We start from the raw sequence: 24384 nt of genomic DNA on the forward strand, positions 1-24384 counted from the left end.
TCAGTTCTGGTCGGCAGGCCAGCCTCTCTGCTCTTCTCAGTCCTCGCAGCTGCCGCCGCCTGCCTACTGCTCCTAGGGCTTGTGCTCCACCTCCTCTGTCCCTAGGGTTTGGTCACTCAGGCCCACAGCTCTCCTTCCTGAGTGTCTGCTTCATAGCTTTTGAAGCAGACACCTTTTCTCGTTCCACTACTGTGGCTTTATATTTAAAGGGAGAGACCAGCCCAGAGAGACAAACCTCTTAGTGTGGTTTCAAGGGAGCAGAGGCATACTGTGTGTTACTCTGCCATTTTTGCCGGAGCTGATTAGTTGTGCTTTTTCAAAGGCTTTCCCTTATGTGTACCATTTGTTTTCTTTCCTGGGTTTGATCTGAGAGGTGATTTAATCTGTTTACTGTATTTTCCTAATCTGCTAGAGTAGTAATTCTGTCACAGGAGGGAGAGGGCAAAGACACACTTGAGATTTTCTAGGGCACTTACGTTGCGGTAAGGGCTGAATGTCTGTTCCCCCAGCCATGGCCTTGTGTATGCTAGGCCAGTGCTGAACCACTGAGCCACACCTCCACCTCAACACAGTGCATTTCCTCAATCCGAGTATCTTCTGGAAACATTTGTCACTGGTTCTGAGATGTCTAAGGGTTTGTGTCATTACAAGTTGCCTTTGCAAATGAGATGTAATTAGTTTGAGGCAGGAGACTTGAGCTCATTTATAGTATGTAGGTCAGCTGTAGCATTTTATAGCTCCTAAAGCCAAGGCACCATGGGGTGGAGGAGGATTCTGAATATCATGGAGTGCATTTGGAAAAAGCAGGCCCACAACCTGCATTTCTTATCTCCTGCAGTGTCCGCTCTGGGGTGCTAAATCTTGTAATCGAGTTCATTCTTACCAGCACCTCTATAGGTTTTATTCTGTTTTAAGACCACTGAATCTTGTTTTAACTCTGGGGCCATGTTGCAAATTTATGATGTTGGCCGTGAAACATCGAGTGTGAAAAGCAAGAGCTATTTCTACACACTGTACCTAAGGAATAAAATCAAGAATCAATATAAAATCTCTTTAAATCCTAAATAAGGGTTAGGAAGAAGTCTGTCCTGATTCTGTTTTAATCTACTTACTCAGCATTTTTACAAACACAGTAGTGACCTTCTCTCTCTTCTTGCCAGCAGTCCCTACCAGTTCTCTGTCAGAGCACCCTGCCTGCCTGTCTGCAGATGCCAGCCACTGTTGAACAAACTTTCCCCCATCTCCTCCTGCTGTTAGGTAGAAGAGGTAGTTTCTTTTTAAAACCTATACTCCGAGAAGGATTGTGTCGATTGTCTGCAAGTGATGATATAGAGATGCCCGTGGCAGTCTGTATCTGAGTCTCTTGACTCGGGATAAGCAGCCACTCTTACGAGTTGTCTTTATTGTCCCAGGAAGACTACCAAAAGAGCCATGGACTTCTTAAACTAGAGAGCATGGCCATGAGCTCTAGTCATTGCTAAATTGAGCCCATGATGGTATCTGTATGATATTGTAATCCTCCAGGGCTAATTTCTAACATTAGTCCTGTGAAGGAGCATGGCAGAATGGAAAGAATTTATGTTTCAAATTCAGTTGTAGTTTTAATACAGCAGTGTTTGGGACCTTCCATTTGCCAGGTTTATGGTTATGGATGAATTATTTAAGCGTTATGAGTCTTAACTTCTTAGCTGTGTGGTTGGAAGGCCAGCACCACATGGGAAGAGCTCATGTGACCAGTATGACTTAGTATGCCAGGATGTTGGTGGTGGTTCACTTGCGAATACTCCTTTTGCTCCTTGAATATTAAAATTCTATCCTTTTGATTTTGTAATTGGAACTTACATATCACTATGCATTTGTTTATTCTTTTTGACATAATGTGTATTTAGGATAGTATGAATATAGAAATACTTTAAAGGTTTCTTCAAAAACTTCTTTTGGGAGAGCGAGGGAATGAAGCTGTGGCCATGTGTGCAGAGTGAGTGCTGTGTCTCAGTGGTTTGAAGCCCTCTGCCCAGCAGGTCTTGGCCTTGCAGGCTTCCTGTCTCTACAGAGCTGCAGCTGTGCCACTAGTGCTGATTCCAGAGTTTGAAATCATTAGACAGGGAATTTGTGTAATTATTCATTTGTCAGAAATGGGCAAAACAGGGCCATCAAGATAGCCCAGCAGGTAAAAGGGCTTGCCACTGAGCCTGAGAACCTAGTTCAGTCCCTAGGACCCATGTGGGTGGAGGGAGAGAGCTGACTCCTGGAGGTTGTCCTTTGACTTCTTGAGCATTCATGCACAGTAAGTAAATGTTAAATGAAAGGTTAAAACAGAAAGAAGGCGGGGCTGGAGAGTTGTCTTAGCAGTTAGGAGTACTTGCAGACCCCTAGGGTCCAGGTTCAGTTCCCAGCATCACTCGGTGATCCCTAACTACTTGTAGCTCCAGTTCTAGGGGAGCCAGTGTCTTCTCTGGTCTCTATAGGCACCAGCCTTGGATACCATGCACTTACGTACATGTAGGAAAAACAAGCATACACACAAAAATAAATCTTAAAACAAAAGCAGGGGAACCAGAACCTAGGGTGGAGTTGACTGACGGTTTTTTTAGACTGTCTCTGGTAGTCTTGCTGCTTATCCCAGGCTGGCCTTGAACTTGTGATCTTCCTGCTGCAGACTCTCTAGTGTTTGAATTTTAAGTTGAGTTTTAAGTATATGAAACATTACTACTATTATTATTTTGGGGGAGGGGTTTTTGAGACAGGGTTTCTCTGTGGCTTTGGAGCCTGTCCTGGAACTAGCTCTTGTAGACCAGGCTGGTCTCAAACTCACAGAGGTCCTGCTGCCTCTGCCTCCCGATGCTGGGACTAAAGGCGTGTGCACCTGGCCATGTAAACCATTTTTAATCTACCTGTTTGTGGTAGCATTCCTGTCACCCCTCCCTAGGGAAAGGTTTGTTCAGTTTCATTTCTGAGGTTTCTTCCAAGAGCATTTTGCTGCATTGCGTCAGGGCTGAGAGAAGGCAGAGCACTGGGGGCAGTGGACAGAGTCGGCCCTCCTTGCTGCTGGGGAGTCCGGAAGAGTCTTTCTAGGTGGGGCTTTTATTTCCCCTTGGATGAAGTGTTTGGGTAACTTTATTTAGTTTTGCTCAAACAGACACGACTTTAAGATTTAAAGAAGGCCTCTGAGTGTTGGCTTTGTCTTAGTCATCTATTAGGTTGGTATAATACTTAATTTTAGCTGTAAAGCAAAGGGACTAAATGCCTTAAAACAATTGCAAGTTTCCCAGTCCCTTTGGCTGAACTAGTTTCAGAGTTTGTGGCAGTGCAATGTGGCACTAACACCGCTCTGCTGCTAGGACAGCTTTGTAAAGAGCACAGAGGGGGACAGTAGGTTTCTTTTGTCACTGAGAGCAGAGCCGCAGGAGGTTAGTGCAAGTGGTAGGGTTAGAAACCCTTTCCGAGTCAGCCAAATATTTGCCTGCTGGACTGTGAGGTGCTGGGGATGAAATGCTCCACTCAGCCAGCGCGCGGCCCTCTACTGTGCCTTCATTTCTAACTCCTGACACATGCTCACTGCCGTCGTAGTGATTCTGTTATTGTTGTGTTTGATGCTTTCCTTCTCTCCCCTTCTCCCTTGCCCAGGACTCTTGGGTGCAAAACAATATTCTTGCCTAGGTGCTGAGTGTTGTATGAATCTTTTCTGTTTTATTTCATCTCCTTTTTTGACATTTATTTAGGCATTTTAGGCTTTCTGATTAAAGCATAGAGATATTACATTTTTTAAAATAAATTTTTATTTAAATTAAAAACAATTTTATTTTACATACCAATCCCAATTCCCTCTCCTTCCTGTCCTCCTGTGCCTCCCACCAGTGACAGCACTTTTATTAGAAGAAACAAAGGGACTTGAACAGAAAATTAGACAAGAGTATGGACACAGCAGTAAGAAGATAGGAACAGCCATGGTGATGAAGTCGCTTCTGTAGGTGGTGAGAGCTCTGAGCACTCACACGGCTGTCCCTGTTGTGTCAAAGGTTGCTTGCCTGCATAGCCTTGGCTACCCAGTCCCTTGTGTAAGTGTAGTATTTGCATATACCTAAAATGGGCTTTCTCCTAATAGCTTAGCTTCCCCCAGATTCATCTACCTGATGCAGTGTAAATGCTTTGTAAATAATTGTGATACCATGTTGCTTAAGGAAAAATATTTCAGGTATGGTGTCCCATGCCTGTAGTCCTAGTACTTAGGAGGCAGGTGAGTCTTTGTGTATTGGAGGCTAGCCTGGCCTACATAGTGAGTTCAAGGCCAGCCTGGGCTATAACTCCCATCCCAGAGTCAGGAAAAAAGAATACCTCTAAAAAAAAGATTAGCGGTCCATATGCCAGCCATAGACTATCGGTAGGTTTTTGAACGTCACACAGTAGTAGCTTGGTTTCTTTGCGTTAAACTGCTTTGGGATAAAGAAACGTGGTTATTTGCCCCCTTGAATATGCCAGTCAGCTTCCTAAGCATCTGAGACATTTTAGTTGTGCAGTAGAGGAAGTGGCTACTTTCCTGCCCTGGGTGAAAAATAATTTGTCCATAAAAATGATTGGCTTTGGGGGAAGAGGTGAGCTACATTAGGCTGTTTGGTACAGTGCTTTGCCCTGGTCTACTACGTGGTTCCAGTTTGTAGCTACATAATCAGGAATCTGCTCTCCTTTGTGGAGAAGCATCTGTCCTTGATGTTCAGTTCATAAGATCTAAACTTCAGGACATCTGAAAGCAGAAATGTGTGGAATGTGTAACAGCATAGGCTCTCCTTGCTTGTTTAAAGTTCCCGAGTTTTAAAATGTGCTTAAAAAACAAGACCCAACTACAGCAGAGGCTTGCTAAGGAGCCAAGGCTCTGTGCTGCACGTTAAATGACACGCCGTGGCGACTGCATCAGCCTTGTTAGCAGCTTCTCTCCCTTTCTGGGTACTGTGCTGCCTGGTGAAAACTCTTGCCTCCTGAACTAGCTGCTCAGGTGGGGGAGAGGGAAATTCCTGGGAAGAAAGAATGTCTTTTACAGATGTAGAAACCCTTATCCCCAGTCCTTGGGACCAGATGTTTCAGATTGTGGTGTGGATCTTCAGGCTTGGGGCTGTTGGCATATGCTTGCTTCGCTGTCTTACCATCCCTAATGTGAAGATGTGAAGTCTTCCAAGTGTTGATTTAGAAATATTTTCAACGTCAGATTGTCAGACTTTTGTGTTAGGATGGTCAACTTGTGCTTTTTTTTTTTTTTTTTTTTTTTTTTTTTTTTTTTTTTTCCCTTGGAGACAGTCCCTCTTAAGTAGCTCTAGCTGTCCTGGAATATAGACCAGGCTGGCCTCAAACTCACAGAGATCTGATCCGTGTCTCTGCCCCTTGAGTGCTGGGATTAAAGATGTGCACCACCATACCTGACCACTTAGTTTTAAATCTTGTTGTTTTATTTATTTACATTAGAAATTTTAATTGTTATGTGTATGTGCATGTATGTGTGTTCACTGGGTGTGTCCTGTGTCTATGGATATAAAGAACAGGGCACTGGCTCTCCTGGGATCAGTGTTAAGGAGGGTTGTAAACCACCATGTGAGTGGTGGGAACCCAACCTCTGTCCTTTCCAAAAGCAGCAAGTTCTCTTAACTGCTGAGTAATCTCTCTTGCCCCTTATTTGCTGTGAAAATGTTTTTTTTTTTTTTTTTTTTTTTTAATATTGGTCCTTTGTAGTTAATGGTTAGGCAAATAGTTAGACATACAGTGATTGCCAGCTTGTTTTATTTTGGTATTTAGCATGATTACCTATGTAGAAGTCTTGGTAGAAATTATTTCCATGCCACGTCCCCAACCTGGAAGGGCTGATGTGTACTCTTCACTGGAAGGAGTTGTGGTGTGAAGTTGGATGCAACTGTTTATTTTATCAGCTCTCCTTTTCTGTGGGAACTTGCTCTTAGTGGTCTACAAGTAAAAAAAGAAAAATCAAAACTATTGCAAATTTCTTGTCGTTTTCCAGGCTGAACTCACAGGAATCAAATGGCGTAGGTACAATTTTGGAGGGCACGGGGACTGTGGACCCATAATTTCAGCCCCAGCCCAAGACGATCCAATCCTGTTAAGTTTCATCCGCTGTCTGCAAGCCAACCTGCTGTGTGTGTGGCGTCGTGATGTCAAGCCCGATTGCAAGGAGCTGTGGATATTCTGGTGGGGAGACGAACCCAACCTAGTGGGAGTGATACATCATGAACTGCAGGGTAAGGATTTTGTTTTTCCTCAAAAATTATTTGCATCTTATGTTTTTGAACAATGGCAAATTTGCAAAGGTTAAGAGTTGCTTAAAACAGAGATCCCAAGTTTTCAGTGAACAGTATGTTTGTCAAGAGTCCGCTCACTTTCCCATCTCCCTTCTGCCCCTACATTTCCTTTCCCTAAAGTCTCTTGTCCTTCCCCAGCTGAAAATTAGAATCTTGTAAGATCACTTTAAACCTATTTCATTGTTGTTTAAAGACAGGGAGTCACCATGTAACCTTCACCTGGAAGCACTCCTTCTGCTTCAGCCTCTTTGATGCCGGGATACCGGTGTTCACCACCTTGTCCTCCGTCCTTGGAAACCATTACTGTTAAAGGAGAGCAGCATGTGTATAGCATGCTTTGTTTGGGCGGAGACAAGGCTGTGGCCCACTGTTTTTAAATGAATAGTGAATTGTGAGAATTAAGACACCTATATGAACAGAACTCTTCTCCCTCTTGGACTTTTCCAGCAAATTGAAAATATGGAAATTTACTGCTACTTTTATTGGACAAATCACTAATTGACCTTGACTAGGGCTTTGGAGAAAAATAACTCACTACAAAGTGTCTCAGATTATTTTTCCTTGTCATTTCCTCACTGATTTCCAGAAATACTAAATTTTAACTTACGATTTTTGGCTTCAGTTTGCATCTGACACCTGAAAACTTTGAATTAATGCACGACATTTGTTAGTCTAAACTACTTTTTATATTTACCATACATTGACAGTGGCAGAAAATGTTGTCAGTAGTTTTTGAGTTCTGGTAGACATCTTCACTCCTCTGTCCAGCAGTTTCTAGTTTGTATCCTACAGAATTTCCTAAGTCAAGAGAAATTCCAGTGTTGATTTTGATTTTGAGCTGGGCCTTTCCTTGCTGCCTCTGAGCTCTGGAGTGCTGTGTTACAGGCTTGGCTAGCCCCCATCTCAGGCATTGATGAGATGTTTTGTTAGCTTATGTTCTTATTATGTATTAAAGGAAGACATAAAACAAACTTCAGTGTATTCTCGTGGGTCTGGCTTAAAGGTTCTAAATTTGCCTAAAGGATTTCCTGCCAAATTCTTTTGAAACTTGTTGGCAACATTTTTTTTTTTGTTGTTGTTGTTGTTGGTGGCGGCATCTCCTGCCACATCAGCTAGGGGGCAGTAAAGCACAGTGGACTAATTGAGCTACTTCTGGTCTGCAAGCCTCCTGATAGATACTCCAGGGACATGCTGGTGAGATTGCTTTCTGGTGGGCTCATGAGCAGGATCGCACAGTTTACACCTGTCTCTGTCTCAAACCCTAGTGTTGTCAGTAGGTGGTGAAGTTGGAAGTTAGAGTTGGCACCTATGGAGCGCTTCTAGGTGACTCTTGTTACTTTGTGTGTGCTCGAGTATCAAAATATGCATTATTTACATGTGGTTGAACATAGTGTTTCTTTAATGCTTCTCCTCTAATTTTTAATCTTTAAAATATTTTAAACATTTATCTGTTGATCTATCATGGGAGGGCATGTGCACTGTGGTATAGTTGTGGTGGTCAGAGGACAACTTTTGGGAGTCTCTCTCTCCCCTCTCTCTCCCTCTCTCTCCCTGTCTCCCTTTCTCTCTCCTCCCTCTTCTGCCCCTTGTCCCCCTCCCTCCCCCCTCCATACCTCCCTCCTTCCCTCCTCCCCTTCCACCATGTGTGTCCTAATGCTTAAACTCAGGTAGCTTGGCTTAGTGGCAAGTACCTTTAACTGCTGAACCATCTCCCAGCTCTTCTCCATTATTTGTGGTAAATATTCTGGATTTTCATCTTCTGATCTCTTCATTTATTTTGTAGGTAGGTTGATAACCAAACCTACCTAATTACAATGTTGTTTGTTCCTGACAGCAGAGTGAGTGCTATTCTTGAAGATGACTTAGCTGTTTAATTTTCCTAGGCTGGGTCACATCATTACTTTGAGATTTTTTTTTTTTTTTTTTTTTTTTTTTTTTTGGGTAAAAAACTAAGCAAAGATTGACTTATTTTTAAATAGATTTTTGTTTGTTCTTTTTAAACTGTGAAAATGCTGCTTTTTTCTTTCTTCTTCTTCTTAAATCAAGGTCTCACTTTGTAGCTCTGGCTGATTTGGAAGTGGCTTATATAGACCAGGCTGGCTTCAAATGCAGAGATCCACCTGCCTCTGCCTCCCAACCAAGTGCTGGGATTGAAGACTACACTTTAATTAGACAGTGCAACAGAGCAGCCGTGTGGAAGGGCGGATAAAGAGTCAGAGGGGTTGCCGCTCACCTGCGCGTGAAGTAGCTGTGCTGGTTTACAGTGCCTTCGTCTTCCATCTACTAACGGCTTGTGTTTCCCCAGGGCAATGGAGTGTTGTTTTTACACTTGTTTCTTTTGAGAACTGTCAAGTGTATTCTCTTGCCGAGCAGCCATGACATCCTTGAGTGTCACCTCCATTCAGTGTGCAGAATGTTGGGAAAGTTATTAGAGCCGGTTATACAGATTGTCCATTTTTTGCATGTAAAAGTGGCTGAAAGAATACTATTATGTGGCTTAAGTATTAGGAAATATTTGAAATGTAATTAGAAAAGTGAGTGGCATAATGACATTGAAGGTAGCATGTAGGGCGGTCAGCAAAGCCAGTGATAGAGGAGAGCGCCCCTTCTGGTTGAGAGTTTTTAACACTTCCCTTTCCAGTGTTTTTAAGAGTTATTTTATTTTGGGTAAAACAAGCGTTAGTAGAGTCCTGCTAGCAGATGTGAGTCTTAGGCACAGGGCAATACTGTTGTTAACTTAACAGGGATATTGAAGTACTGTCATGCTTTTTGGTTATGTTTGGGAGTTTCCCTTGTTATGGTGTTATACTTCATAGCATACTGCTAACAAACACAGCAAACACCATGACTGCCCGTGTTGGTATACACATGTGCATGTTAGTAAAGTAGCCTCATGAGTGAGAGGACTCCTCTAGGACAAGTGTTGGGTTCATAACATTGTACCCAGAATGCCTGAAGTACCTGCAGCAGTACTGCAGCAGAGTGAAGACAGGGTACGCTCAGAGTCCCTGGGGCAGCGCGTGGCCCTGGATTGCTTGGCCTCCAGTGCCTGTGTAGTCATTTAACAGCCACGAGTCTTTGTCAGTTTATTTAACTGGTCATTGTCTTAGTTCCCTCACTATAAATTGGATTATGAGGCTAAAGTTAATAAAGCCCTGAGCCAGCACACAGCAGTTAATCTATAGCTGTGGCTGTTGGCTACTGTGCTGACGACTGTGAGCTCATAGATGAGAATTATATTTTGGCATTTTTCTAAACAATTGATTCTGTTCTGTGTAGCAGTTAGTGCTTGCTACTGCCAAATATTAAAGTCTACTTTCAAGTTGAAAAAATTATATTTTCTAATTTCTATCTTGAATGCTTGGGCAGGGTAATAGGGAATACCAAAAATAACACAGCATTAGAGGACAACTTTTGGAAGGCCTGTCTTCCCACCGTGGCTTCTGGGGCTCGCATGCAGATCTTCAGGCTTGCATGCATGCAAGTGTTTTCACCTGGTGAGTCATCGCTAGTCCCTTTTCAGTGCTTCCTAAAAGCCCCAGTTGTTGTGTTGTGTGAAGAGCGCTATAGTTTGATCTGTTGTACCCTCTAAGACTTGTGACTGATGCCACATGCCAAAGCACGGTACCTACTGAATGTGTGTGGTCATCTTTTTGGCTGTATGAGTGCTTCTGTTGTGAGTCTAGTTAGAGGAATTTGCAGTTTAAAAGGTGTGTAAGAGAGACACACACACTACACTGGGCTGTGCTCAGAGCACTAGTAAGACTGTATGAGAGGGTTAGACCAGGATGGACCTGACCTCACAGGGATGCTAAGTGTTGGGATTGAAGATGTCTGTCACCACACCTGGCTTTAAACATATTTTTATTGCTGTTCTATTTTCCTGTATTTTGTTATGTTTAGTTTGCTAAAGCTACAAAGTAGTACTAGTTGTGTAATGACTATCTGTATGAACATGCATTTCCACTTAAATATTTGACTTAATAAGTAATACATGCTTATCAGACTTGACATTTATTAAGAGTTTAATGAGTAACAAATTCGTGTTGTGAAATTATGGAATGATATCAACTCAGGTTCTTTCACATGAAGAATGAAAAAAGATTCAGTGAACTAGAATTATTAAGCTAAATGTGCTTGAAATTGAGAGAACAAGCTGAAGTCTAACTTTCTATTGTAAATAACATCAGCGTTGTTACTGCAGGCGACTCACTGAACCATGTAATTAGTTTTTTTTAAAAAAAAAAAAAAAAGAAAAATGAGACATTTGTACTAAGATTGTAGTGAGATAGAATGTGAAGGGAAGGCCCGTGTTCCACTGATATGAAAATTAAGCAATTGGCAAAGTTATAAAGATTATTGCTTTAGGGAAAAGTCAAAAAAAAGTTTTGATTTTTTTTTTTTTTTGATAAGCCGAGGTATCATGGTCTAATTTTTTTTGTACTGACATGAAAACCCTATTTATATACAGTGAACCCAAGTAAAAAAATCTTTTACATTTCTATCATTTTTAATTATGTGTATGTGTGTTTGTCTATTTGGGTTTGTGCTCATGAGTGCGGGTGCCTAAGGAGGCCAGAGGCATTCATTGATCACTTAGAGATGGGAGTCCTAGGTGTTTGTGAGCTGCCAGTTTTGGGTGCTGGGAGCCGTAGCAAGACCAGCAGGCATCTCTCCAGCCTGTAGAGTTTATTTTAATGCCATGTTGTCTCTAGAACAGATTAGATGTCAGTTGGCAGTAGGTAAACTGTATTTCATGTATGAGTGTGAATCATTTTGGTGAGGAGTGTGCTGTGTGGGGTACAGGCTTTTCCTGGCAGATTACCATGTTTGAACCTGACCCCTGGTTCTACTTTTTCTTTTTAAAGCTCATCTCTTCAGATTTAGTTGGGGTTGTTGTGCATTAAAAGGATGTAAAGATTTCTTTGCCCAATAAACTTGTAGCTCTCATTCAGGGAGGCTGATTTAAGTATATGAATGTGGAAAAAATTGGGAAACTGTATTACTAGAGCCAAAGGCCTGAATCAAGAAAGAATTGCATATGTGAAGTTGGATCTGAAAGGCGTTGGAGGCACAGGTACATGTAGAGAGCAAGCCTCTGCTTTATAACTCATCTTTGGCTGTCACAGTCAAATAATCCTATGTATGTTCTCATTGCTCCTTTATATAGGAAGGGACCTATCCTGGACATAAACTGAGGTTAAGGAAGGAGCTGAAATCTTGTGGGTGAGCATGGTCCCCACAGAAGATCCCTTGTGCTGGTCATTGTTCATCTTTGTGTTAATGTAGCTGACCCAGTGGGAAACTAATGCATAGAGGAGATTTCTGGTTTTGTCACACCTCTAATAGTACTGGAACTTAAACCTGCAACACCCACTTAGTCTAGAATAATCCCTGGGACTAGTAAATACCATGTTAATAACAGGAATGGAAAATAAACTAAATTTTTGGGTCCATAAGAACTTGACATGAATGCACAATAGGCATCAACATAGAATGTGTAAAGTATCTTGTTGAAGGGCTGGGTGCTGCTGTGGTCGTTAGAGGGCTGCCTCTCTCTTCCACTTGGTCATCTGCTGTCATACTGGAAACCCAGAGACTTGCAGCAAAGGTTTGGGTGAAGCTGGAGGTGGTGCTGAGGTTGCCTTGAATTGTTCCTTGATCTCTGTGCTTAAGGTATAGAATGCTAACATGGCTTGTAGATCTCCATGTTGAGCTTATTGTAAGTAATTGTTAGAAAAATATTTAGGAGTACAGTTTCCATTTGATTTTGTTTTATATGTTTGAAGTTGGAAATGAAGGCTTAATTCCCTCAGCCATGAGTATTGTTAGCAGCTAAGGTTTTCACAACTGGTCTCCAGTGTGGGGAGGGAAGAGAACACACACACAGGCTTCCCTGAAGGTGTAGATAGTCTACAAGTCTGACACTCACTGTAGACTCACAATGTTAGATTCAGTGGTGTTAAGCTTTTTCTGACTGAGCTACTGTCTTCATGCTGCCCGAACAGATCAGGTATAGACCATTTTAGCTAGGAGGTATACAGTGATTTTCTTTAGAGTTTTATCTGTGTAATAGTTTTGAACATTTTCTCACAAGTTCTGGGCCACATACCCTATTACAAAGTCAGTGTTGGTGAGTGTGCTGTCTGTGTAACTGGGTCTTGTCTGGTTCTTTCCTACTGTGATACAGCAGTGAGTTTAGGGCACGTTCGTTATCCTCGTGAGGCCCTGGACTGAAGGCTTGCATCGCTCACATGGTGGTGCACTTGCTTCATACTACACTTGGTCCATTATGGTTGTGGAACAGAGTGTGTGAGCTGGCCCAGTGGTGCTATAACAAGCAGTCTGGACTTACACAGCAGAACTGGCTTGGCTGAAGTAAGAGTTAGAGATGGGATAAGAACAAGTTTTTTGTGTCGAAGCAGATTGTGTTCATACAGTGCTAAAGCGAAGATTAGAGTGCCGACAGGTTGTCATTAGTAGCCTCTTTTCCCTTACATGCAAAATACCTCATTTTCAGAAGTTAATTTTACTTCTGAATTTTCTGGGCTTGGGGAGTCAACATGCCTTGCTGACTCAAATATGAAAGGCTTACGTTTGGCAGGTTAACTTCCTGACATGGCAGTGTCGTGCAGGGACATAGCTGGAGTGCCTGCCTGAGACAGCGAGGTGTGAACCTCGTGAATGGGCTGCACACTCCTCTACTAAGATGACTTTCTTTTCACATTGGTTTGGAACTTGTCTGCTACTCATAAGGAAGTATGTTATTCACATGGGGATATGTTTAGCCCAAAGGAGGCAAATTCAGGGATTCTGTGCTGAGAGTGAGGCACTGCATTTTAGGTTATTTCAACGAGTAGCCTGGTAGATATTTATAATGAAAAGCATGCCTGTAGTGGCATCCCTGGACAGATTACTTACAATTCTGGTTGTTGAGGGAGGAAACAGCATTTGCCAGCAATAACCTGTTTTGTGGAAATGTTTGTCATAGTGTTTGCTGGTTTCCTGAAGAGCAGAACAGAGTAGTGCCGGGCACCTGCCCCATTTACTTCAGCTCGGCAAGAGCCTGGGGTTCAAACACACACCCCTGCCTAGTCTCTCTGAGGGTCAAACATTTTGTTAGAAGAAGAAGCTACATGACTTAAATCTGCCAGTGCCAGGGTTTTGTACAGGACTGTTTGTACAGGGTCCACCTGGTCCTTGTTGTGTGGAGGCCCTGGCCAGGGCACAGTGGTGTAGGTGCTGATTCTGCTTTACATACCCATCTCTGAGCAGGTGCTTTATGGGTACTGTTTAAAAGTCTTCTATATTTAAATTTCCACATTCATTTATTTGCTCATGGATCTTATTTAGGGCTCTGCAGAGTATAGAAATGAATCTGAAACACTTTTGTCTCTCAGAAATTGAGAACTAGGAATTGTTAAATGCAGAAAGCTGTCTTCTAAGGGGAGAGCCTTATGTGTGGACGGAGGCGGAGCTGTGAGGAAGTGAAAGCCAGTGATCTGCCTCTTCATGGAGAGGCTTATGTGGAGAAGCACGTGTGTGATCACATGGAAGGCGTGGTGGGAAGGGTCAAACATAAGAAATGTGTTGGGAAGGCGTGTTGCCTTGTTGGGACAGAGGGTATCAGTAGTCTGTAGGTAAGAGTCAGGACTGATTGAGAGTAAGTTTCAGCACAGTGAGAGAAGGTTGATTAATTGGAACGTGGGGTAGACTCAGTAGACACAAAGTGAGTGGCGGCTTTGCCCTAGTGAGACTTGTTACCAGAACCAGTCGATGATGGTGGGACTGCGAACACGTCTCTAATTTACCTTACTTGGCAAAATCTCAGGTGACATGTTTTCTTTACATGATAGGACGCATTGCTTTTCCCCAGATTTTAGATGTTTTAAGTCTGCCTCCCTGCCTCCCTCCGTCCCAGTGTGTGTATTTGTGTGCATGCATGAACACCACAGTGCATATGTAGAGATCAGAAGACTCCTTGTGGGACTCTGTTCTCTTTGTGCCTTGGGACAGAACTCTGTTGTCTGCCACGCAGCAAGTACTTTCCTGCTGACCTACCGGCAGTTTAGTTTTCACCAATTGTTGATGGCTTCCTGAGATAAGGGGAATCCTTTTCTCCCTTGTTGCTCAAACCTAGGGCCTTGCACCCTGCAGGCAAGTGCTCAGTACTGAGCCAGTAGCAAGGCCGAGAAATGGGAATCTAGAAGTAATAGTGGTTTCCATCTAGAAGTCTGAGTCCAGGGTAATTGAGTTGGAAGAAGCAAATATTGACTGCGAGTCTTATTCACATGGCTATTTTATGGCAGTTTCAGCTGACCCTGTGCTTCTGGGATAGGTGTCGATAGAAGATGATTCTGTACGGCGTGGACAGAGCCCCACTGGGCTGCTGTTTGAGGTGCTGCTCAGACAGTGTGGCTACTGTACGCTAAATGTGTTGCGTCTAACTTAAATGCTGAGAACTTTTTAGAATCCAGGCTTTAAGTATTCAAAGATTCAGTATCTCCAAAGTGTGGTGTACTCATAATACTCCAGCATTGGTAGCAAGAGGCAGGGGAATTGCCATTAAGTTTGAGCTCTGGACCAGCTAATGTGATATATCAAGACTTGCCAAAACAAATCAAGACAAACAAGTTGGAAGCATTTTCCAGTCTTTACTTTTTTCTCAAAGTAAATGGTTGTAACACCTTTTTAAACCCGGTGTGTTAAGCTTGAAGCTGTCACTGCCATCATCATTGCCGTTGTCATCTTCCGTCTTCTGTTTTTGTTTTGTTTTGAGACAGGGTGTCTCTGTGTAGCCCTGGCTGTCCTGGAACTCCATATGTAGACCAGGCTGACTCATAGAAATCCACCTTCCCCTGCCTCCTGAGTACTGGGATTACAGGTGTGTGCCACCACCGCCTGAAGAAGCTGTTTCCTTAAGACTGGGTTTCTGGAAAATGCCCAAATGTGATAGAGTTCTGAGCTGTGCACAGAGGCAGGCCAGGCATGCTGGATAGGACATATTGTGCTGTCACTGCTGGCTGGCTGACCTGATGGATGGCATTGCAGGGGCTCGAGGTCACCCACCCTCCAGATTATATGAAGCTTTATTATAAAAGGGAAGAGGAAAAGAGCCAAAGGAACAGGGTTAGTCTGGATCTCATGTGGGAGTAGCTGGCGTGCCTTTCAGAAATAGCTCTGCCTTCTTCTAATCCCTACTGCTGGAGCAAATGCTTTGAAACTTCAGCTGACAGTGCCACCTGGAAAGATTCTCATGCTGTCCGTCTGCATTTTGGATGTGAATTCCAGGCAAAGGCATCAGAGGTATTGTGAGGAGCCTGAGAGGCTAGCCGGCGCTGAGAGCGGGTCCAACTTCCTCCTCCTCCTTCTTCCTTCTTCTTTTTCTTTTCTCTCTTTTATTTTTTTACTTCTCACAAAGAACAAAGTTACTATTGACTTGCCAAGTGTCTGGGATCCATGAACTGTACTGTCTTGTTTTGAGCAGACAGATAACTAACTTTGCTTTGTTACGTTTAGGAGGAGTGGGCCCTAATTGCCAATATGCTAAATACTACATCTAAGGCCAATTTCATTTATGTAATTGGAGTAAAGCTTCTAACTGTTAAGGAAACCAAACTGCTGGTTAGTTATCTTTTATTTAGTATTTTAGCTTTAAAACTAGTATTGCTTTAAAAAAAAAAAAAAAAAAAACTTGATCATGGACTACCTCTAAGATTCATTTAGCAAAGATGCTCAGATGAGCTAGAAGAACAGTGGGTTTCGACCCCTTTTATGATTGATTGGGGTCACCACAACATGAGGAACTGTATTAAAGGGTCACAGGAAGGTTAAGAACCACTGTGCTGGATGCTCAGGAGCTAGCTGTGCTAGGCAGATGGCTTTGGGATTTCATAGCTGCAGGTGGGCAGAACGTTGGAATTCATGCCACTGTTCCTTGAATTCTAGGCAATGGACCGTGTGCAAGAAAGACATGGTCACTGTCCACAGGAGCTGGAGGTGTAGGATTAGTTCTGAGTCCTGAGTCTAGAAATGTAATGAAAATTGAGTTTAGGACATCGCTTCCTATGTAGTCATCAGATGTGCACTGGCTTCCCTGTGTTCTTGTGTCCTCAGGCTTATCTGCTGTGATGCTACTGGGTAGGTATTGCTGTTCACTGGCGACCAGCATGGAAAGTGGGGCTCTAAGAGAAGTGACAGGAAAGTGCTTGGCATTGTGGGAAATTCTGTGAGAGAGAAGCACTCAGTGCCTGGTCAGCCCTACCTTCCACTAGGTCTTGTTTAATCTGTAGCATCAGGGGCTTGTTTCTGCAATTTAAGATGCATAGCTGACTTTTGCTGTCAGATGTCTTTATAGGAGAAAGATGAGCTAGGTGTGAACTTTGGGGAAGTTAAGAATGATAGAGCTGTACTAACTTTATGCTTGACATTCAAGGGGACAGCTAATTAGTAGATCCCTCCATCAAGCGCCCAATCCTTTGTCTCATCCATCTGTCCAGTATTAAGCTTTGCATTGTCAAATCTCTGATTCATTACTTCTCCCATGGGGCTCATGCTCCTCTATTTCTATACAGCTTACTTTACTTTCTCTTACTTATTTTAATTTTAAGATTTATCTTATGTGTATGATTGTATGTAGATTTTTGATGATTTTTAAAATTAAAGGCAGCCCGAAAGTGTTGTTGGTACTCATGTGGGGCAGATTGATTAGCTTAAATCAAGTAAGCAGCCCCCCACAGAGGCAAGAGTGCACTCTGTGGGTCAGAGGTGACCGTGCTGGAGGGTTTTTCCTTCTTCAGCTGAGCAATGTAGAGCTTGTCAGACACCCTGGCTGGCCACTAGGTAGCCGGCAGGTAGATGGCAGGTGTGGCCAGTGTGGCCAGGACGCCTTTTTGGCCTTCAGCATCTCAGATGAAGTGATCTTGAGCTTGTCAATTACTTATCCCCTGACTTGTCTGAAGGAGAATCAAGAAAAGGAAAAGCAGTCAGTGAATGCCATAGAAATTGTTGGTGCCCAGATTGGAGGACATTTTGCAATTGTAAATATTTCATTTAAATTGAGGGCAGTTATAAATTACGACAGTGAGTTGATCAGGTTTTGTTTATGTTGGAAAATATTTTCTCTGACCTCACCTTTGGACTAGACATTCTGAAGGTTTAATTTATTGTTTAATTTTTCCTTTCATAGTTTGAAAGAACAGAGGAGACTTCTTGATAAGTAATTTGAGTTTCATTAACTAGCTCTTGAATCTAATCATTGAGTTATTATTTCCATAAGAAGATGAGTGAAATGGCCCCAGAAAGCTATCCATGGGAGTTGATGGGGGAAGAAATCCACAGTGCTCTGCTTTATTGGAGAGCATAAGAACTGAAGTCCAGACTAAAAAGCTCACAAGGCCATGAACATTTGGAAGCAGTAAGTGTTGTAATTCATTTATAAATGATTTTCTCCCAGCATTAGATTTGTTTTAGATGCTAATATTGAAACTGTAATTGACAATAGTAGTTGATTTCTCCTTTGTAGAATAAAGGTCTCTGATTGCTATAGCAACATCCCAGAAGATGTCTGTTGGGTCTAGTGACATTGTATCAGGGGTTACCTGGTTGCTGACACTGGTGGGTTTTGGGTTTCAGAGAAGAATTGACAGTGTATTACAGTTCTCTGTGGCTTTTCTCCTATAGATTTGTCCATAAGAACTTGTACATTTACAAATTGCTTGAGATTTCCAGTAGGTGTTAAGCCTACTGTCTCGTAAAATTTGATTATTAGGACTCAACATACTTAACTTTGCTTCCCTCATCATAATAAAAGTTTTTTGGGGGGTGGGGTGGCAGGAAGGGGTTTATGTTCCATGCAGATTACCACAGACTGGAAAATTATTTATTTAAGTAACCCCATATGACTTTTATTCATGGAATAATTATAACTCTATGTAATGGATTAGGCTTAAGGAGAATCTTTCTACTAGATAGGGCAGCTTACAAGTGCTGTTAGTGTGGTCAGGTAAGGGATAGAGGGTTGACGTTTGTGATGCTCAGAACTTTTGATTTCATCCTTAGTTACTTTTACCCAAGTAAAGTTGTACTCCCAATCATTTATAGAAATTAGCTTATTTATCACTATCAAATAATTGCTTTAAATCTCCTGGCTTTCTAAAAAGGGTACTCTGTGCATACTGAGTTCTAGTGACAAACAGCATTGGTGCCGTGTGTGCGTTTGGCCTCACGCATTGTTAATAACTTCATTAGATACTTACTTTCCCGATCTCAGGCCAGCCCCAGGAAGTGCTCCCCACCACACCTGAATAGAACCAAGTTTTATTTTATTTAGTTTTTATTTATGTGTGTTTTGCCTTGTGTGTATCTGTTAGCCACACGTGTGTCTGGTGCCTGCAGAGGCCAGATCTCTTGGTACTGGGGTTACTGATGGTTGTGAACAATCATGTGGGGGCTTGAAATTAAACCCTGGTCCTCTGCAAGAGCATCAAGTACTCTTAACTGCTGAGCCATCTTTCCAGCCCCCAGGAACAGATTTTAAACTAGTGTAATCAAATATTAAAATTTAAGGTAGGCAGCTATTCAGAAGGGAATGTTTTAACACTAATGGTGAATAGAAGCCATTTGGTGCTTGGGACGGGTGGCTGCTTTTATCAAGTTAAGCAACCCTTGAAATGTTTTAGATTTTTTTTTTTCCTTTTTCTGTTCTATTCTTTAATCACATTCAGTGATCTTGTATTTCACTAAATTTATTTTGAATTCCTAAGTTTGGTTGCTTTTAAGTATAATTGAGGGTTAGAAGTTGGGGAGACTGGTGTTGGAGGTGAACTTCAAGAAAGGCTCTCCATTCTAGGTCTCAGACCTGCTGCTATGTGGGACAGCCAGCATTTTCCCACACAAGGGCTTTGTCAGCGAGGTTGCCTGTGGCACTAACTGTCCAGGGCATTTAGACTCGCTAGTCTGTTCAGTATGTCGGCCATGTGCCATATGTGGCTATTCAAGTCTGTGTTCATTATAATTAAATTAACATGTAGTTCAGATGTTGGTGAAGTTCATATCCTCAGGTGTGGCACATTTCAGTTGCTCAGAGGCCAGCCATATTTGGCTGGTGGATACCCAGTTGGACAATGCCAATAAAAGCATTTCTATTGCTGTGACTTCTGTGTTGGCAGCACTGGTCCAGCTTGGGCTCCATCCTAAGGAACAGGCACTAGATGTGTCTTCTAAATAGAAGGTCCCAGCCAGCTGTGCTGGCCAGGAAGGTGTCTCCTGGCCAGAGCAAATCTAAAGTGTCAAAGGTTTCTCATCTTTCTTTTCTCTCCTTCCTTTCCGAGATGGTAGTAAATTTACTTGTACTGTCAGAGAAGTAATTTTTAAGTGGTTTTTGAAGGCACCTCTTGGACTGCTCAGATAGCAAACATCTCGACATTTCTAAATGCTATGCCTCTGCTGTTGGCTGTTAGGAGACTTATTTCTCATGAAACCACTTTACCGCGTACATTTTTCTTAGACTCAGGCAGGATTTTGGGTGGCTTATTTTTGTACAGTTAGGCTTATGTGCCAGAGAAACTGAAGCAGATGAACTGGGCCAGTTTTGGATCTGTGTCCTTGGTAGTCATGGTTCATTTTAATTGTCAACATGACAAATCTTACTGAGGGATTGTCTGTGTTGGCTGTCTGTGGGGGGTGGTTAAGGTAATGGAGGTGGGAAGACTGCCAGCTTGGGTGACAGTATTCCTCCCTGGAGGGACCCTGGATTGTGTAAGAGAGGAGTAAGCAGGCAGAGCACTAGCTGTCTGCTCCCCATGGCAGCTATTAGATGACTTAGCCACAAGCTCCTGCTTCCTTGACTGCCCTGGATGACAGACTGTATCCTGGAGTTGGGAGTCAGTAAACCTGGTTTTCTTGAAGTTGTTCTCATAGGGTGTGCTCTGACAAAGCAGGAGAGAGAAATAAGACAGCTGATCTGTGTGGTGTGCTTGCACAAGTTACATGTGTGTACAGTATGAGCGATTTTTCTCAACATCACTCGGGTTACTTCTGATGTTTGCCTTTTTGTTTTCTTGGAGTGGTATTTTAAAGAAATTTTTAGGACAGTGGTGTGTAATTCATGAAATAAGGCAATTTGTTCAACGTTAATGCTCACGGGGTTTGGAGGAGGCAAGGGTGCTCATGCAGTTTCCTTTGCTGGGTTGAGGCGTGTGTATGGTGGGTGCCACACTCAGGGCCCTTGCTCTCCTTGAGTATGGCTGGAGAGCTGTGCAGCTAGTGTCAGATCCTGAACTGGCTCCTCCTGAAGACTGTCCTCCTCTGAGGATGGCCAGAGGACGTGTGTGCTGTTGTGGTGACTGGAATCATCTTCAGATGCCATGTTTTGAATGTAGTCTGTTGAATTGTTTCCACTTCAGTTGGCTTAGTAGAATTTGTGGCAATAGATTACTCAAAACATTAGGAAAAGGAGGAAATTATTAACTTATTAGGAGTATTTAGAAGAGTTATTTCAGGAGAAAGCACCATTTTGGTTAAACTGTGGTTACATCCACTTAGGATTAAAACCCTAGTTCAGAGTAGGGCTTACTTGGAGATATGGGCACAGTCTGTTTGAAGTATCTGAGACTTTGTGCCGCCTGAGACGGTTCATCTCAGGGGTGCCTTGGCCTCAGGGATGTGTGAGCAGGCCAGGGCCCCAGCAGCAATGTGAACTTCTCACTCAGTGGTTGGCAGAGAGCAGTGAGGCGGAGTGAGAAAAACTACTTAGAGAGGAAAGGATAGCATGGCTGAGTGCATTGACCGTGTGAACAGTGTGCTTTTGTCAGAGGTTGGCAAAATGTGGGCTGATGATGGTGAGCTGGAAGGGCAGTAGAAAGGGCCAGAAGTGGTGTGTTTCTTCAAAACAAAACAGAACAAAGCAGAGCAGAGCCATGCGTGAGAACCTCCTGCTCCTTTTCTATCACAATGGAATAATTTGAAAAGGCTTCTTGAGGTGTCTCGTTTCAATCAAAGTAGACTTTCCTAGAAGAAGCTGAACACGAGGCATATTGTATCAGACCTCCTAGAATCAAACTCTTGTATATGCACTGATCAATGGGCACCCACCACACTGGCATTTTAAACTATTAGGCTCAAAGCAGTACTCAGAGTCGTAGAAAATTCATCGGCGGGTGTGCTGCATGTGATGGCTCTTGCTGTAGGAGTTTAACATGTCCATATTTTACTGTACCTTCAGCCAAGTCACATTTGCAGTTTTTCTAATGCTTTGTCATCTACAATATTGGAGTTGGATTGTTTTCTCATACATATGATTAGAGAAATTGAATCTTGTTCCTGAAATGACAGGTGTCACATGAGTAATGCTTGAGGAAAGTTTTCTACAGAAGACAAGTCTGTCAGCCCCGTGGAGCAGTCGCCATTTGTCCAGATGATGGGTTTCATATGTAAATGTTGCTGTGAATGCATGGGTCCAAGTGCACTATGTCTGTTGCAGTTGTCACACTCCTTGGTTCTTCTCTGCTAGAGCAGATTCCGGTACTGACAGTGTGGCTCCTTAGTAGCTGGTGGCACCCTTGATGAGCTCTTTGGTGTTATGGCATCTTTTAACTTTTTATGCTCCAAATCTGGAATCAGCCATTTTGCGAAGGAATCTGGGAGCTTCTAGCTGAGGATTTAGGATCGTGATTGGGGTACTGGGTGCTTGTTGCTGTGTAGTCACTGTTGGATGCAGTGGCTGAGCACTCGATTACCCATCCCTCCAAAGAACCCAGCTCCTCGTCATCCAGGACCACAGGCGTTCACTTTTATGGCAATGTTCTCATTCTTGAATCTCTGTTCATGTCAAGCAGCTGGCTCCCTTCAGAATTTCTTAGTTGCTTTCATCCCACAAGGCGCAATGTAGCATCACAAAGCATGGACGCTGGACATCTGTCAGTGACAGACAGTAAAATACCAGAGACTTCTGTACTGACAGTGAAGGCAGAGGCATCTGAAGCTCTGTTAGTGTGCCATGAGGGGGAAGAAGCCAGACAAAAAGGAGGAAAAGCGATTCGGAGATTTTCCCCTCTTCTCTTTAGGTTTTGTTTTTGTTGTTGGCTTTTTATTTTTGTTTTTGGAGATAGGGGTCTCTGTGTAATAACCCTGGCTGTCCTGGAACTCACTCTGTAGATCAGGCTGGCCTCAAACTCAGAGAGCTATCTGCCTCTGCTTATTGAGTGGTGGGATTAAGGGCATATACCACTATACTTGGCTTAAAGACTTTTATTTTTAAAGAGTATATATTTAATTTTGTTAAACATTTCTTATTTCATGTGTACGAGTGTTTTACCTTCATGTATGTATATGTATTATATTTGTACCTGGTGCCTGCAGAAGCCAGGGAAGGACGTCAGATTCCCCTATAACCGGAGTTACAGACAGTTGTGAGCTTTCATGTAGGTTCTGGGATCGGAATCTGTATCCTCTGCAAGAGCAGCCAGTGATCTTAACCTATGAGCCAGCTCTCCAGCTCCATTATGACTGAGTAATCTTAATATTCAGGAGACAGAGACAGGTGGGTCTCTGTGAGTTAGAGACAAGCTTGGGATATGTTGTGGGAGTAAGTCCATCTGTCTGTCTCTGTCTCTTCCTCCCTCCCCCCCTCTACACACACACACACACACACACACACACACACACACTACACATGCATGTATATGCATGCACATACATACATGCATGCAAATATGTTCATCCCATAGTCTGTCACATTCTGGGGATATAATGTCTGACCGGTGCTTTGGAAGTGAGCCTGAGTCAGAACTCCACAATGAATAGCTGAAGGTGAAATCTGACTTCTTTGTCCCCGATTGGTGTACATTTGCCACTGGTTTCGAAGTTTTCACTAGACTTTGGCAGCAATGCAAAGGTAACCCTGTGTGCTGCAGAAGACAGGCCACATGGGTGGCTGACTAATGACTTGTACTCAGCAGTAAAGGTTATGTATGCTTCCACTCACTGACCAGTGTCCTAGGTAGCCTGAGAAGAGATGGCGAAGATGCTGTGGCAAGTGCCAGCTGTGGTCACTGCTGATGACACTCTGTTGTATTCTATTTCGTCTGCTTTGTGCTGGGGCAGCACACAGGCTGGCTAATTTACGAGAGGGAAGTACTGAGCAGGAGTTGACACACAGGCAAGGAATAGTCATGAGCCAGGCCTACAGAATAAACAGGCCAGAGCACGGCGACACAGTAGATTAAAGGCGATTGAGTGAACAGTGGTGACTGAAGGAGCTTGTGGTAGGGACTGAGGCAGCGGACCATATGAAAAGCCAGGGCAGCAGTTAAGACCAGAACACATGCTAGCAGCAAGGGATTTTTAGAGGCTTATGATTTAGAAATCAGCACACCCATACTCTGAGAGAGATGGTACAGAGAATGGGTTCCAGCTCATACCACATGGCATGGAACTCATCATGTTTAGTGTTGAGAGTTCAGAGCCAGTAACTGTAGATGATAGCAGTTGGAGTTTGGTACTTTCCTCTCTACCTGGCCATGCATGGCTTATGATCAGCTGAAATTACTGGTGTTTTATGGCAAGTTAGGGTCCATGAGGTTCTTCTCTCTCAAAGTCAACAGATTGAGGTGATCCTGCACCATAGAATGTTAATCTGTATAGGGACTTGGAGTGCGATTGACTTTTTTGGAAGTGGATCACAAGATGTGATACAGTGCACCACTGACATGTGCAAGAGATGCGGCTCACAGCCTTCCAAGTCCCACGTTGCAAGCACTATTACCACATGCTATTTTCCTTCATAAAATAACATTTTTGCTGTGCATGTCTAACTCACCAAAAATATTTGTACTGTTTTTGGGGGGGGGGGCTGAGGATGGAACCTGGGCCTGTGTGTGCATGCTAGGCAAGCTCCCCAGTCTCATTTGCAAGCATCTCAGAACTAGAACTCGTGAAACTGGGTGAGACTGGGTCTTGGAGGAAACTTAAGTACATAGAGAGCAATGAAACCCTTACACAGCCTGCTTGATGGTGGATGGCTGTGCTGAGGCGAAGAACATTCACAGTCTGCAGTTTAGAGGAAGTGTTTGAAGGACACTGTCTA

At 43.1% G+C, this 24384-nt stretch overlaps 1 protein-coding gene across 4 annotated transcripts in view; it reads left to right on the plus strand.

Annotated features, from left to right (window-relative positions):
• Positions 1–24384, plus strand: part of Med13l (mediator complex subunit 13L) — a 193372-nt gene that overhangs the window by 24161 nt on the left and 144827 nt on the right. For 3 of the 4 annotated variants that reach the window (XM_051176533.1, XM_051176534.1, XM_051176535.1), the window contains exon 2: positions 6002–6239. In XM_051176533.1, coding sequence (XP_051032490.1) covers positions 6002–6239 — 238 coding nt within the window. Of the gene's footprint in view, positions 1–6001; positions 6240–24384 lie in introns of those variants that run through there. The other variant, XM_051176536.1, reaches the window with a different exon arrangement.

This window comes from Phodopus roborovskii, unplaced genomic scaffold (genome assembly GCF_943737965.1).
Source record: "Phodopus roborovskii unplaced genomic scaffold, PHOROB, whole genome shotgun sequence".
NCBI lineage: Eukaryota > Metazoa > Chordata > Mammalia > Rodentia > Cricetidae > Phodopus > Phodopus roborovskii.